This window comes from Carlito syrichta, unplaced genomic scaffold, assembly GCF_000164805.1.
Source record: "Carlito syrichta isolate Samal-C Ts95f unplaced genomic scaffold, Tarsius_syrichta-2.0.1 Scaffold315756, whole genome shotgun sequence".
Taxonomy (NCBI): Eukaryota; Metazoa; Chordata; class Mammalia; order Primates; family Tarsiidae; genus Carlito; species Carlito syrichta.
The window spans coordinates 776133-792335 of NW_007259852.1; the positions used below are offsets into that span (position 1 = coordinate 776133).

The 16203-nt window shown below is 42.7% G+C and overlaps 1 protein-coding gene across 1 annotated transcript; it reads right to left on the reverse strand.

Moving 5' to 3' along the window:
- Positions 1-995: 995 nt before the first annotated feature.
- DSCC1 (DNA replication and sister chromatid cohesion 1) lies at positions 996-16124 on the reverse strand. Its single transcript, XM_008073218.2, has 10 exons — positions 15930-16124; positions 15231-15476; positions 12644-12812; positions 10486-10620; positions 8294-8384; positions 7032-7170; positions 6548-6600; positions 6174-6328; positions 3650-3798; positions 996-1227 (listed from the first exon to the last, which is right to left on the reverse strand). The coding sequence occupies exons 2-10, from the start codon at positions 15398-15400 to the stop codon at positions 1119-1121; spliced, it is 1170 nt and encodes a 389-aa protein (XP_008071409.1). The 5' UTR covers positions 15401-15476; positions 15930-16124; the 3' UTR covers positions 996-1118.
- Positions 16125-16203: the final 79 nt, after the last annotated feature.

The following is a 16203-nucleotide window of genomic DNA, read 5'->3' on the forward strand; positions in this document are numbered from 1 at the left end:
CAAGCATTCCAAAACCAAGTAGAAAGTACTTAAAAGTTGTCTAGTGAGCATGACTTGTACCAGTATTCTTCACTATAGGATTATAAACTGCTTTATCAGTATTCTTCACATAGGATGGAGGACCAAACCTATTTTTTCCCAAAGTGCATGTCTACACCAACCAAGTAAATAGAGGAGTGATTGTCAAGCCAATTTCATCAATGTAAACAACTAATATAAATATGTTGTAGCACCTAGTGACTTCCTGCTTTGGTGGAAGGCTGAAAGTAGAGGGAAACTCACTTGAGAAATAGCATTTAAGTGAATAACTAATTCTCTTCTATGAAGCAATTACTATTTAATTATCTGAAAAACTTTAAAAATGTCTTGATGATTAGGACTTTAAATCCTTATTAATGACATTTTAAATTTGAAATGAAAAACTTTTTTCTATAAATAAAAACCATGCAGGCCTCAAATACTAAATACAGGTAATAATTCTTTTGTCCTTGTTTATTTATACCATGTACATAGTACAAATTTAACTTGAAAGATATAGGAATAAATTATTACATTAAAAAACAGCAATTTTTAAATGATTAAGATGAGGAGAAAAATGCCTCAGAAGACTAGGATTTTGTAACCATGCATGGCAGCGCAAACCTGTAGTCTCAGCTACTCAGAAGGCTGAAGCAGAAGGATCTCCTAAGATCAGGAGATAGAGACTATAGTAAGCTGTGATTGTGTCACTGCACTACAGCCTGGGCAAAAGAGTGAGAACTCAACTCAAAAAAAAAAAGACGGTTTCTGGGCCAGGAGCAGTGTCTCATGTCTGTAATCTCAATGCTTTGAGAGGCTAAGGTGGGAAGATTGCTTGTGGTGAGTTCAAGACCACCCAGAGTAACACAGCGAGAGCCCCCATCTCAAGAGGCTGAAGTGGGAGGATCACCTGAGCCCAGGAGTTCCAGGCTGTAGTGAGCTGTGATCATACCAATGAACTCTAACCTGGGAGACAAAGTGAGACCTGTATCCTTAAAAAAAAGAAGAAAAGTTAGGTTTTAAAAAGAAGTCATAAGATCTTTTTCTTATATCCAGCCACTTTATAAACCAACTTTAGTCCCAAAGAAAAGATTGTTCTTTTAAGAAACAGGTCTTCTTGAATTATAAACTTTAACACCATTTTGCATTGAAGAACGCGAATACTTAGTGAGTAATGCACCTATGGTTTGCTTCTCTTCACACAAATCTCTGTGGGAACAATAAAAAAAAATGAATTTTTTAGGAAACATAATATGATATTGACAATACTATGTATTTAATTTATCTCTCTCTCCTGAAATCCAACAACCATCAATGTGGGTGTCTGTAGAGAGAGGGTAGGGAGTGGTCCTAAGTTTTCAGTGAAGTAGGTACATTACAGGTATCTCATTTCACCCTCATAGTAAGAGTAGGAGCCATGTGTTATTTAACCCCATGTTGGAAACAAGGAAACTGAGGCTCAGACAGGTGGTAACTGACAGTCAAATTCTGCAGGTTTGTGTGACTTCACTTCCACTGCATCACACGGCCTCTGAAGTAGAGCACAGACAACGTGACACAGTGGGGTTGGGGTCTGAAAACCGACACCAGGCCCAGCATGAACCTGTCCAGGTGACCATCCCTCCCTGAGCTCCAGCTGCCTCTTTTGCACTTCACAGGGGAGAAGACTGGAACTGGAACATGAAAAAGAGAGGAAAGAGCAGGAGGACAGAGCTGGAGAAGGGAGCAAGGGCTCACCCACACAGGATCTTGAAGAACATGGAAAACCAGGTGTACTTCAAGTCTAACTGTAATGAAAAGTCACAAGGAGGGTCTTAATGCATGAAAAGCACAACGTGACTTAAGTGTTAAACCATGGAGGCAATAAGTTGACTGTTATGGGGGGTGGATGGTAGGTGTATAGAGGGCTCATTATACTGTCACTTCTGAATGTTTAACAGTATAAAAAGAGGAGAGGGGGCAAAAACAGAAGCAAGGAGACTAACTGGATCAGGTGCCAGAATGTGCTCACAGCATGAACCAGTTGGGGAGAGAAGAAGAGGACAGAGTAACCCCTGGGTGTTGCTTGCACAGCTGGGTTAGTGGCGGTGCCATTACCTGAGATGAAGAAGTAGGGGTAAGGATGAGGGAGAACCAACAGCTTTGTCATGAACAAGTTAGGTATGAAATTCCTACAAGATACCCAGTGGAAAAGGGAATTCAACAACTAGATATCAGGATCTGGAGCTTGGGGAAATGGTCACTTATAAAGATAAAATTAGGAAGTCATAAACTTGTATCCAGGCCTGGATGAGGACACCAAGGGAAAAGTACAAACAGAAGCGAACACAGCCCAAAACAGAGTCCTGGAAACTCCATTATTTAAAGACTGAGAAGAACACATGACATCAGCAAAAAACAGAAGAGCGGCCCTGGGGGCAGGAGAAAACCAGCACGTTTCTCACAGGACAGCATGGTCCACTGGGTCAAATTGTGCCAAGGGGACAAGCACACAAGGCCCAACAACTGCCACTGGGTGTAGAAAGACAATGTCACTGGGCAGCGGAAAGGTAGGAGGTAAGCACGCAGACAGTGCGTAGAGACTTTTCAGCAGAGCCTTCCTGAGGAGGGGAGCCAAGGACGTGGGTCTGAAGTCAAGACTGCTGTTTTCCAAGATGGCAACTTGACAGAATATCACATGTGGATCGGGGAGATCCAGAAAAAGGAGACGTCAGAATATAAGATGAAGGGGTCACTAGAGGACCCACATCAGAGGGAATGGACCTAGTACAGGGGGAGGACCAGCTGTGGGCAGGGATAGTCTTGCCGCACAGAGGGACTACATGAAGGGAGGTGCACTTGGGAAGAGGATGCGGACCAAGCTGTGGGAAGAAAGTGGGTTTCTGCCTCACTACTTCTATATACTCAAAAATTAAGGCCTTAGAAGGAAGTAGAGTACTACTGGTCTAAGAAAGCAAAGACGTAAAGGAAGTCCTGAAATGGAGCAGTTTCCTAAGGAAACAGTGCCTGGCCAGACCACATAAGTACTACTTAGGCTCGCAAGTGAGACAGCTTAGGAACTACTGTGTTTTCTTCTCTAGAAAACTTCAGCTGCCCAGGTGAAAAGCCAAAGGAGTAAAGTGTAGACAGCAGGAGTTAAGAGAGGCTGACCATGGAATCCAAGATGAGTCAAGAGAAGAGAAAGGATCTGGAGGTGACACAGTGACAAGCTGCAGTGTTTGTGGATTTCCAGTGTCTGTGACCTTGAAATCCTGTCTGCAGCGACTTCAGGGCTAACCTGTCTTGCAACCTGGCCATGATTACAATGGTGAAGTAAGGCAGCAGAGAGGTCAGTACCTGGCAATCAGAGAAGGTGCTTGCCTTGGGTTCACAGTGGGATTATGTTCTGTCCCTCGCAGGAGACTGTTTTGTGAGAAGTGGCTTTAGAGGCAGTAAGGAGCAAAGATGGCATCCCACCTCCAGGATCGGTCTCATGGAGACAACAGAGCAGTAAGTCTCTCCCCAGAATGTTTGAGGGAAGTAGCATCCTCAGGGAATACTCAAGAAAACTGCATCTTAATGATAAATCCAAAACCCCATACCATGCTATAAAAGGGCAACCCTGAAAATCCATCTCTAGTAAATTACTTACTGAATATATGGAGCGATGTCCTCCTCTGTCCACTTCTCCCTTAGCGAGAACAGACTATTAAAACGTTCCTGAGTGTCTTCAGGTAGGTCATCTACTTTCAGCAAAAAGATTATTTCTGGTCTTGAGTTTCTATCTACCAGTGCCAAACCCTACATGAAATGATAAGAAAAAGTAAAAAACAAGGTGACATTTACACATGACTCATCCTTTTACCTTTAGGTTCAGCTTAGCCCAAGGCATTTAAAATGTCAGCTACACAAAACTTACACAAACTCTCTAGAGCCATAGATTTATAATAGACTGTTTCATAAATAGAATTCCTGCAAGCATGAATTCCCTTCTACAATCTGGCTTCTACCACCACCAGCTGGTCAAGATTGTGCTGGCTTTAGAAGTCACCAATGACCTATCACTGCCAAATCCAGTGGGCTCCTTTCTTGGACTCGCTGACTAGCCCTCTGACTTTTTTTTCTAATGCTGGTTACTCCTTCTGTAAAGTTCCCTCCATCGCTGGCATTACTACCTCCTTGCTTTCCTAACCTGATGCCATAGCTCCCTGGGGCTTCTCGTACAACCCCTCAACTTGTTTCACTATCCCTCTACTGAGTCACCTCATCTAAACCTGTGGCCTCAGCCAACATATACACCTCAGGAGTATACATCTCAGGCTGTTTGTATCTCAGCTCAGATTTCTCTTTTGGGCCCCCAGACCTTTAACCAAATCTGTACAGGAACACCTTGTTTACCAACCAAAATGGCTCAAGTCCCAAGAAAACCTAGATGTCACCTAGATCCCATTAGTCAGTCTCACACCTAATGGTCCCTAGAGCCTGCAAATGCTAAGTCTCAATTTCTCTCCATTGTCCTCATCCTGTTTCTCTCTTAGTCAGAGAGTAAGTGTTGACAGCCTACTCAGCTCTCCTCCTCCATCATGTGGCCAATATTCTATCCTTCCTCTTGACTGTCAAGAGCATTCTTTTCTAAAGGCAAAACCAATGAGTACCTGATGAGTTAGGTCTTCTAGCGGATGTTGCTCAGTGGCTCTGAAGAGCTTTCTGGATGAATGAAATTCCTCGGCACAAGCCGCAGTCCCTAGCTACCTCCCAGTGTCTCCTGCTCCAGTCATGGTTCCCTAGCAGTGCATAGTGCTTACACACTCTGAGTTCCTTTCCCTGTCCTTCCCACCACCTGGAGAGCAATAATCATCTTCACACTCATCAGCTAAACAGCCATGCCTTCAGGAAACCCTCCCTAACTGACCATCTGGTGGCCACACCCCTTTTCTTTGCTCTCGTAACACCCTGTGCCTGCCTTTCCCACACACAGATGGCTCTACACTGTAAGAACAGGTTTACACACATCATGTGCAACCCCCATTGCCAGTCCCCAGGCCTGGTCTGAGCACCTCAATGGCACATCATGTAATGTTTTCTCCCCAGCACCCAGCATAGTGCCTCAAACTAAAAGGAACTCTATAAGCATGGAGCAAACGCTTTCCTTTATCTAACAAATATACATTGAGCACACACCACATGCAAAGGAGTGTACTCATACTGGCAAGCAAAATGCTCTCAAAGCAGAGAGTAGGGTACCAAGTAATCAAACATTTCCAAAGCTCAGAGGCAGGTGCCACACAGAAAGAGCAAAACTGAGGTGTTTTATTAGGGCGGAGAATGGAGGAAGGCCTCCTTGAGGAAGTGACTTAGACAGGAGCAGGAGGTGGCCAGTGCAGTTAGGGAGAACATCATTCTAATACAAGCAGCTCTGTGTGAAGGTCCCAAGGCAGAGAGCCTGATGATCTTGAAGACCTGATAGAAGGCTGGATGTGGTACGCAGGAGAGATAGTGACCAGAGATGAAGCCACGAGGTGACCAGAAGGGCCTTGTAGGCAAAGATATGAATTTGGGATTTTATCTCCTAGGTGCAATAGGCAACCATTAAGGTGACTTAGGCAGGACATCCATCTAAAAGTATAGGCTTGCTCAGGGTGCTATGCTGCTGATATCCACCTACAAGTACAGGCCTGCACAGGGTAATATTCTGAAGAAACCCATCTGAAAGTGCAGGTCTGCTTAGGACATTATGCTGCTGACATCCCTCTGAAGGTGCGGGCCCGCTCAGGGTGCTATTGCTACTGGAGAGGCAGGAGATCGTGGTAGTGTGGATCCGGAGAGTGGGGATGAAAATGGAGAGAAATGGAACAAAATGAAACACATTGGGTGGGAACATGGATTGAGTGTTAATGGACCGAAGGGATCTTACTGAGGCCATGGGTGTAGCAATCATCACTTAGTGAATTTACTAAAAATCTTTTGTATGATGAAATTTTACGATGTGTAAATTATAGCTCAATAAAGCACTGGACTTTTTTTTTTTAAAGCTCTTTGTGATGGACTAAATACAGTGCACCTCTAATAGGTACCTAGGGATATAAACTGGCTCCAAATTCAGTGCCAATCCAAGTATCCCTCACCTAGTAACCGACCACCGATTGAATTAAAACAGTAGCCCCTGATGCCATTACCTTGAGCTGATCAAGCCTGGTTGTCATTCCTTCAGGAACACTCTGTTGCCACACTTCCTGAAACTCAGCAAGATTGAATTTCACCGCATTCTGAAGTAGCATTTGTGCTATTGCTCGGCATATTTTATCAGCATCCAATTCAAAATAAACTTCACCTAAGGAAAAGGTATAAGACGGTTTCATATTATCCCCTTACAATTAAGTTCAGTACTAACATTTCCTTTTCCTGAATGCAATTTCTTGGAAGGAATTATCACCTTGACACACTTCCCACAACCCTGAGTTCTTATTTTTAACACCAACGCACTTCAGAAAAGTATGCCAATTTTAACACATAGAATTAAAATACTTATTAGAATACTTTCCAATCTTACCTTCATCTACATATTTCTTCCCGTAACATTTAAGACAATGCTCTATCATTTCCCTGAAAAATTCAAAACACCATTTGAAAGGTTATCAATATTTTTATGCACTACATTTTAAACCCTACTGCTAACTAAAAAATAAGATATAAATTTGAGATTTGAAATACTAAGTGATTTTGGTTACCACATAATACGTTTAAATTAACTAACTAAAATATGCTGTGAAGCTACCATATACCAAGCTCCATGCTACATTCATTTACTTAGTATAAAATAGCTCAATGATTGATTTACATTTTATGGCAAAAAAAAAAAAAAAAGAGAGACAGATAATACACATTTATTCACCCCAGTAACCAAAGCTCCCAAATCTTCTCTAAGATACTACAATATAATTATTGTAGTCTATGCACTGGGTCTAGCTCCCATCTGGAAAAGAATTTCCTTCTCCTTAAGAAAATCTGAATGGACAAACAATTAAGGTACTTACTCAGGCTCCAATGGTCCAAGTTCCTGGAGGCATGTATTCAAAGGAATTCTACTAAAAGACCATGATTCGGAATCCACAAGCTGAGTTATATGATTCAGAAGTTTCATCTCATAGTCAAATTCAAGAGTCCTCCAATAACCTAAAAATTCCAAGAGCTCTATTTACCAGAGAACATTGTAAGTAAATTAGCTAGTAGACTGACAAAGTAGCAACATGCTCTGGCCCACTGCAAAAGAGACACTCAGGTCTTCATTATCTTTAAATAGTGCTTCTTTTTAAGCCTTTCTCACAATCACTTTAAACTATGTCTTCAGGGAGATCAAGTGTTTTTTTAACCTCTCTGAGAGACAGTGCCTTGTAAATCTAGCAAACCATTCGGATGTCCTCTCTTGGGACATAAAGAGATTGCTGGTTATTACACAGGACAAACTTATGACAGTGCAAATTTTTCAAAATGTTGTTTCCTTGAAATTTTCCATTCAAACACAATGAAAATCTATTTGAAAATCCCATTTGAAATCTGTCAAGATTCTGAACAATCAGTTGAGAAGCTGTTTTCAGGAATCACAAGTGCTTCCCTCCACATTGTCTTTGAACAAGACTTGACAATAAATTACATATTATTAATATTAATGTGGGAGGAAGAAAACAAGACTGCATTATCTTTTTGAATTGAAATACACCAGGTGAAAGATGTTTTTCTCCTTCACCCTCACACCCCAACACACACTCCCATACCATCTATCCAGGTTTATTACATGAACATATGTTCACAAATATTTCCAGAGCTATCACAAGAAACAGCCCCATCTTCCAAGTCATTTGAAAATACAATGAGGTTATTAAACTTATTCTGAATGAAAAGTTCAAAGACCTGGATTCTGTTCTGTATGCCAACACTAACTAACACGTACCCTGAAATCCTGGACAAGCAAGTTCCCGTTCCTAGGTCTTGTTCCCTTACTAAGGAAGCTATCAGATTAGACTGCCAATATTTACGAACCTTTCTTAATCTAATATAGTTCTATTACCATTTAGTTCAAAGAAAAAGGCCTGTAAGGCATTGTTAACATCACCTAGTTGCAGACTGATCTTATGAATAGATGATCACAGTCATCTCTATCCCATGCTCAAGAAGACACATTTTACCATCTTTGACCCATTGTTAAATAAACTGTAAGCAATAGAGTGGAGATGTCCAAAAGCCTCTCTCTCAGATGATGTCCAATTCCATCATTAATAATAATCATAAGTTACGCTACCTTCAATTTCACAGGCATTTAGAACTTGTAATTGGGCCATTATTTCTTGCTCACTTGCCTGAATTTGATTAAGCAAATCTTCAGTTGTATACTGAAACAAGAAAAAAAATATATTTTAAGGCCTCTAAAGTTTTTTGGGGTTTGTTAAATTTGGGGGATACATAGAACAGATTAAAGCAATTATTTACGCACTAGCTCAGTTTATTTTGTAAATGTATAATGACTACTACACAAAATCAGTGGACATCTTAGAAAAAACAAAGGTAAATCTTCATGATGTTGGATTTGTTCATGAATATGATCCCAAAAACATAAGCAACAAAAGAAAAAACATCAATCAAACAGCAAAATGATAAGCTTTTGTACTTCAGAACACTGTCAACACAAAGGATAAATATTGTATGATTCCACTTATATGTGGTATTTAGAACAGTCAAATTTGTAGAGATAGTAGAATGGTGGTTGTCAGGGGCTGGAGAAGGGAGATGGAGAGGTATTGCTTATTGGGCAGAGAGTTTCAGTTCAGGATGATGGGAAAATTCTAGAGATGGAGGGTGTGGTGGCTGCACACTACTATGAATGCACTTAATGCCACTAAACTGTATCCTTAAAAAAGGTAAATTTAATGTTATATTTTACCACAATAAAAAAAAGCTCAAAAGTGAAAAGACAACACATAAAATGGGAAAATAAGTATTTGCAAATCATATATCCAATAAGGGACTTGTATCTAAACTACACAAACTTTCTTATAGTTTCATAATAAAAAGACAAATTAAAAATCAGGCAAAGAAATTGAATAGGCATTTCTCTAAAGATATACAAATTCAAAAAGATGTTCAACATCATTAATCATCAGGGAAATGCATTTCAAAACCACAAGATACCACTTGAAATTCACTAGGATGGGTATCAAAAAGATAATAACAAGCATTGTCAAGGATGTAGGGGAATGAATATACCCACTCTGGGACATAATATGGCAGTTCCACAAAAGGTTACACATAGTCACTACACAACCCATCAAGTCTACTCCTAGGTACAGACCCAAGAGAAATGAAAACATAGACCCATATAAAAACTTGTACATGAATGATCACGGCAGCATATTCTTCACAGCCACAATGTGGAAACTACCCAAATTTCTACCAACTAATAAACAATATGTGGCATATCCATAAAATGGGATATTCAGCAATAAAAATAAATAAAATACTGATACATGCTCTAACATAGATAAATCTTGAAAAGATGATGCTAAGTGAAAAAAACCAATCATATTACGTGATTCCATTCATATGAAGCATCCAGATTAGGCAAATCCATAGCCAGGAGAGTTGATTAGTTGTTGTCTAAGGCTGAGGGGACAGATGAGAGAAGGTGGAACTGGAAGTAGCTTAAGGCTATATGGCTTCTTTTTGGGGTGAGAACAGTGTTCTCAACTTGATGGTGATGATGGCTGCATAACTCTGTTAATGTACTAAAAAGCACTGCACACTTCAAAATGGATGAATTGCTTGGTTTGAGAATTGTTTCAATAAAGATGTTACACAAAAATATTTTTTAAAAGAGGCCAGGAGTTTGAGACTAGTGAAAGCCCGCCTCAAAAAAAGAAAAAAAGAACTCAATTAGTGGAGAAAAAAGAAATTCTAATCCAAATATGGTCTTAGGGACAACAGTAGAGTTCTATAATTTTAAAGTACATTAAACTTTTTTTAACTTGTTTTATAAATATTCTTCCATACTTCCAGCGATTTGTTAATTTTTAATTAGAGTCAAAATAATTTCCATTTTCATAGTGTCTTAATTCAAGAGCATCTAAATATTTTTAATTAAATGAAAATTAATTTTACCTCCCAAAATCTATTATTTCTAAGTTAAGAACATGAGAAGAGCTCAACTGCATAAATGGTTCCATAATACACATAATCTGCTCTGAAATACTCTAGAAAAATAAAAAAATGGTGGAAGGATAGAATGGGGATAGAAGAAACAAGACTGACAAAAGATTAGTAATTGTTCAAGTGAATGATAACTATATTGGGGTTGTATTACTATTCTCTGTGCTTTTGGGTATGTTTGACATTTTCATAATATAAACTTTAAAAAGGAAGAATGTCACCATTAAGTGCCTCTAATTATAGTTTTACTTTTTTCATTTCCAAATGAAAAAATAAAAATAAAAATCTTACTTTGGAATAATTTGAATCTTTCTCTTTTTGACTGTCAGGTCCTTCATAGGTATTTTCCATCAAAAGTTTCTTTAGCTTCTTTAATTTAGGTCTACATCTTCTTAATTCCCAGTAATTATTAGAAAAACCAAAGATCTAGAAATTGTAAAACATCATAACCTTTTAGAAGCCATTCTAAAAGAAAATGCCATGCAAAATTCCAATTAGCCATTTACCCTCAACAAGTACCAAGAAAAAGAAGCCAGGTATTCTGCTTTCTGCTGGAAAGGTGCCCACCAACCACCTCCCAAGGATGGATGACATCTTCAGGAAAAGTCTAGTTAGGTCCCAATTAATAAGACACTTTTCAGCATAGTGGAAACTAATAATTGAATATCACATCTCAAATACACTCTGTAAACTAGAGCATGCACACACACAAAAAATGACCAGGATGGTGGCAATTCTGCAGACCAGGTGCAAATAACCAAAAATGATAACACTCAAGCTGAAAAACAGAAAATGCATAAGAGGTACTGTTATAGTCTTCAATAATGAAAGGATGTTAAAGAGAACAGGGAACCTTGCTGTGTTGCTCATGTTGTCAAAATTAAGCAGAAGTTAGGGGAGAGAGACTTCTGTTCAATGCAAGAACTTTCTATTGAGAACTGCAGCCAAACTCCACTGTTGCACTTGTGAAATCATAAGTGGCCTAGCCCTTGAACTCCAGCTGATAGAGGCTAGCGGATGGATGGGTATCTGCTGCCTCTCTGTATCTCCAGGACTTGCTCAGTGCCTTGTACTTAGTAGCTGCCCAAAGGTGTCGCAGAAAAAAAAAAAGGTGATTGGAATTATCTCTGGGTGTCTTCTTACTTTCAAACTAGAACAAAGTTTCACTGACAAGATGAGGCTTGGTCTGAAGGAAATGCTGATTCTGAGGCCTTCACAGGAAGAACTTAGGGGACAAAAGCAGGGAAACGGATTTAACCCACAGTGCAAAGCAGAAAACTTCCAGCTACACCAATGCACAAATACTGGCATATGCCTTTGCACTAGGGGAAAGGAGAGGTTTTATATGTTTTTAAAAATAGTTCCTGGCATAAAAAAACTAGATTTTAGCTCCAAAAATCTAAATCTCAAGTTTTACTTGGAAAAAATAAATCAGAAGGTCTAGTGATGTCAGGCCAATTTCCCCCACAGCAACTGAGCAGCCACCCACAAAACCCCAGCCTGCTCTACACACATGCAGGCCAGGTCCAGCCCTGAGGCATCTGAGCACAACCACAGATTCTGACTTTGGTTAGTGGATCTTTAAGTTTTACCCCATCTCAGCACACAGAATTCCCAAACAAACATGAGCTTGAAGGTTTTCATAGTTGTTATTATACCCTCACAGAAACACCTACAGATAAAAAGTAACATTATTATTTTTTTTTTTTACAAAGGGATGAGCTGCCAACATTTCTAGTTAATTACAATGAAAGACTTAATGATACCACAACCACTAAACTACATTTCCGGGAAGTTCTTCTGTTCTCGTAACATCACGTGAATCACCAAAGCTTCTCTACATTTTCCCTTTTTTCCCTTCCAGTCCTATTTTTGAGAACAGATCTGGCCTGAAGGCATTCTGAAATAAGGGCTGTGCTTGATTGCTATATGTGTAACCCAGAAAGGATGGAGATTTTTTGCTTGGTAACTGTCATCAATATTCTCCAAAATACATCTAAAATGTTGTATACTTGGCAGATGTTTATGAACACTAAACCAACTTCAAAGCTAAGAAACACACTTCCTTCAAAAACTCAAAATCCTTCATTTCTCTACTTTGTAAACATTACCAAATAAACTAGTTGTGGTTTGAGGGAGTTTCCTTTCAAAACACATCCCCAGCAAAATTTACTGAAAATAGGTAGAACTTTTAGAATGAGTCACAGAATGGCAAACTTTCCACATTACAGGAAATGATTTGTCTGGGACTTGAAAATTAAAATAGGAAAATAGACAAGTTCACAAGACTCCAAGCAAACAAGCAAAAACAAGGTTGAGAAATTCCAATTTCATTAAACAACTTCCTAGTTTCCCTTTGATTATACATCTTATACCTAAAGTGTTTAACTAAAAGCATGATTAGCACCGTGTTTTACTTCTCACACTTATATGAATCAAGACAGAGCACCTCGGCATGGATCATGTCACAGAGTGTGTCTTCCTCCTTCAGCTGCTCTGGAGTCTTGCAACCAGGAATAAAAAGCAACATATTTGAAGTATCTGCTATCTTCAGGTCATATGTTCTGTCTTCACTGCATAGCACGGCTTGCTCATCTTTATCACCACGAATCACAAAACTGCAGGAAAATGGAAGAAAAAGGTCTGGTTTGTTGAGACTGCAACAGACATCATCATACACAGGTCCAAAATCCTCTAGGCTCACAGAACTTAAGTCTCAGTGCTGGGTCTGGCCCTTGTGGAGCAAGCGCCAGGTCTTAGGAGGTCCACCCAGACACTAGGAACCTCACAAGGGAAAAATCAATACACATGCACAAGACAGATCCAAAGAGACCAAGAGGCCCAATGTCACCACATGGTATCTTCACACAAACTTCTAAGAAGAGCACATGACAAAACACCTAGAAGCCTCAGTCAAGATGTCATGATTTTCTAATACGTGCTAAAGTGGCAAGTCTCAAATTGACACACAGGCATCTTAGGGAATTTTGTACAAAGCAGCTTGGGATTCAGTAGGTCTGGGACAGGATTCTGCACTTCTAACAAGTTCTCCAAAGACAGCTGTGGCTCTGCTCCTGGACCTCCACAAATGTCACCCTTCCTCTTTTGTTCTGAGTAGCCTCTCATAATCAAAGAACACATCCTAACCTAACCAGCTGCTGAATTGCAAATGAGACTTTAGGAATAAAAGGATACAATGCCAAACCAAAAAAAAAAAAAAAACTCAAAGGGAGTTCATTACAGCTGAAGGAAATCAAGAAGAGGGGAGGAATGAAGATGAGGAGGAGGAAGAGAAAAGACTAAAAACAAAGATAGTGGAGTTGACAAGGAGTTGGTTCTAGTTGTAACCCTCCGTACAACTTGTTTCTTTGAAATAAATGAAAAACCCAAGGCCAGACTTGGTGGCTTATCCTGTAATCTCCACTCTGGGAGGCCAAGTTGAGTGGACTGCCTGAGCCCATGGGTTCAAGACCAGCCTGGGCAACTTGGCAAGACTGCATCTCTACAATAAATAAAAAATTAGCCAGGCATGGCAGCACATACCTGTAGTTCCGGCTACTTAGAAGGCTGAGGCAGAAGGATCGCCGGAGCTAGCAGGTCGATGCTGGGGTGGCCGTGAGCGTGCCACTGCATTCTAGCCTGGGCGACAGATTGAGACTCCAACTCAAAAAGAAAAAAAAATAAAAACCTGAAACAGTAAACTGTATCATTATTTTTAATCCAGGCTTTATTTAGATGAAAATAAAAGTTTTTTTAGATTTGCAGTACTAATAATGTTTAATAGGTTGAAGAACCTACTCTTGCAGGCTCATTTCTAACTGCACTAACCCTCTTTGAAGTATTTTGTTCATATCACCCCCTCCCCAACTAAAAATATACTTTTCTAGGTTCTGCTGTTTTTCTGCTACCTAGCACACCTCTCCAATCCTCAGCAGCTCAGCGTGAGATGGAAACAGATGGTAAGGCTCTTCTGCGGTTCCCTAAAGATGCTTTGAAGCTGGTATCTGGAGACTGGTCAGTAAACTATGATAATGTTTGGTCAGTACAGCATGAAAACTGGAAAGCAGCTTAGAGAGTTCAGTTACATGGAATCTGAATGAGAAAAAAATAGCCAGAGTACAGGTGTCAGAGTAAGGACAGTGCTGGATCTCTAACCCTAATTTGCAGGACTGAGATGCACAGAGCGGAGGGACAGATGTTGATTCTCCAGGCTTCTCAAGGTTGCCTTCAAAACCTACCTCACCATTGACTATATTTGTAAATCACTGACCTTGCAGTAAATTTGCAGCTGACCCAGAATAAGAAACAGCTTCAGATCCCAACTGAATGACCCCAAGCAGGGCTGACCAATTAATTACCAAGCCTGTATTCACTACGCACCCCATTGTCTGAGTAAAATAAACATAAATGGAAGGCAGGCAAGGATTCTAAGAATGCATTTAAGATGGGATGTCGGGGTTCTGTGGAGTCTCTGGATTCCAAGTCAACATCCTCACGACTTCACTGAGGTTTTGCCCCTGACCTGTTTGCAGGCACCTGCCTCCAGCGTCAGCTGGCCCAGGCCTATCGATCATCTCGGTGCAGCCTTGCAGGGGCGTGGAAGCCCAAGAGAAGGCAGGTGCTGGGGAATCAGGCCCCTGGCCCTACTTCATCTCACTTCCCCGAGAATCAGCAGGAGCCGGCCCGAGGCTGGGGCGCCGGGGGTCCGATCCATGCCGGACCTAACCTGTGTCACAACCCAACCCCCTGCGACCCCTGCCGGCCTCCCTCGCGTCGTTTCACCCGCTGTCTCCCGAGCCCCACCTCTCCATCTTGCCTCCCCGGAGTCCCACCCCACCGGTGTCCCGCTTCCCCCGCCGCATCACCTTTTCTCTACCACGTGTCCCGCCTCCTCTCAGGCCCGCCAACCCCAGGCCCTATCCCTAGCCTGCCCAGGACCCGAACTCCCCCGGCCCGCCCCAACCCCACGCCCGTCTTTCCCACGTCCGACTCACTGCTGTCTCACCCCGTGCCCGATTCGCACAGGCTAACCTCACCTGTGTCCCTCCTCCAGACGCTGGCACAGGGCAGGTTCCAGCTCTAGTAGGCGCGTGTCGCCGGTGGCCGCGGGCCCGAAGCGCAGGCAGTGCACGGCGGGCTGCAGCTCCGCCGCGTTCAGCCTGGCCGTGCGCAGCGTGGCGTCCACCTCCTCGCGCGTCCTCCACATCCCGGCGCCGTCGGCGTCCCGTCGGAGTCCCGCCGGGGTCAGGGCCTGACAGAGACGCGTTCCCGAGCGCCCGGACCTAGGAACGCGCGCGACACGAACAGCCGGGCCAAAAAGCGCGCCAAAGCGGTCGGCGTTTCTGAGGGGGGCGCTTCCGGCGGGGCGTTTCCGGGGCGCGGTAGACGGCTCGGAGGCTAGGTACTTGCGCGAGCTCCGCGGAAGCTCTAGGGGGCCGCTGCAACCCGTGAGGAGCGACACAAACCCCCCTAGCCGCTCCTTCCGCGGGTCTCCTCCTCGACCCCGGTCGCTACCGCGGGCTTCGTGCAGGCCCCACCCCTTCCTCGTGACTCCTCCCAGTCTCCGTCCCTTCCGTGAGACTCCTCCCCGGCCAAGCCCCGCCTGCAGGTCTCCCGATCAGCCCTTTTCCGCCGGCCTCCGCTCCGGCCCCGCCCTTCCGGTAGGTCTTTCTCTTAGGCTCCACCCCTGCTTCGTGTCCCCTTCCCGGCCCCGCCCCTTTCGCGGGTCTCCTCACCGGCCACGCCTTTTCCGCGGGTCTTCTCCACGCTCACGCCCCTGCCGCTGGTATCCTTCCCAACCTCGATCCTTCCTCGGGTCTACTTCCCGACCACGCCTCTCGCGCGGAGCTGCCCCGTGGTCCCTTCCCTCCTTCGGGTCTTCTTTCCGGCCGGCCCTCCGTCCCTTCCGCTGGTCACGTTCCCGACCCCGCCACCGGGCGGATCTCCTCTCTGGCCCTGCTTTTCGCGGGTCTCCGGCCCTGCCCCCCTCCCCTCCCCCCTCCTCCCTCT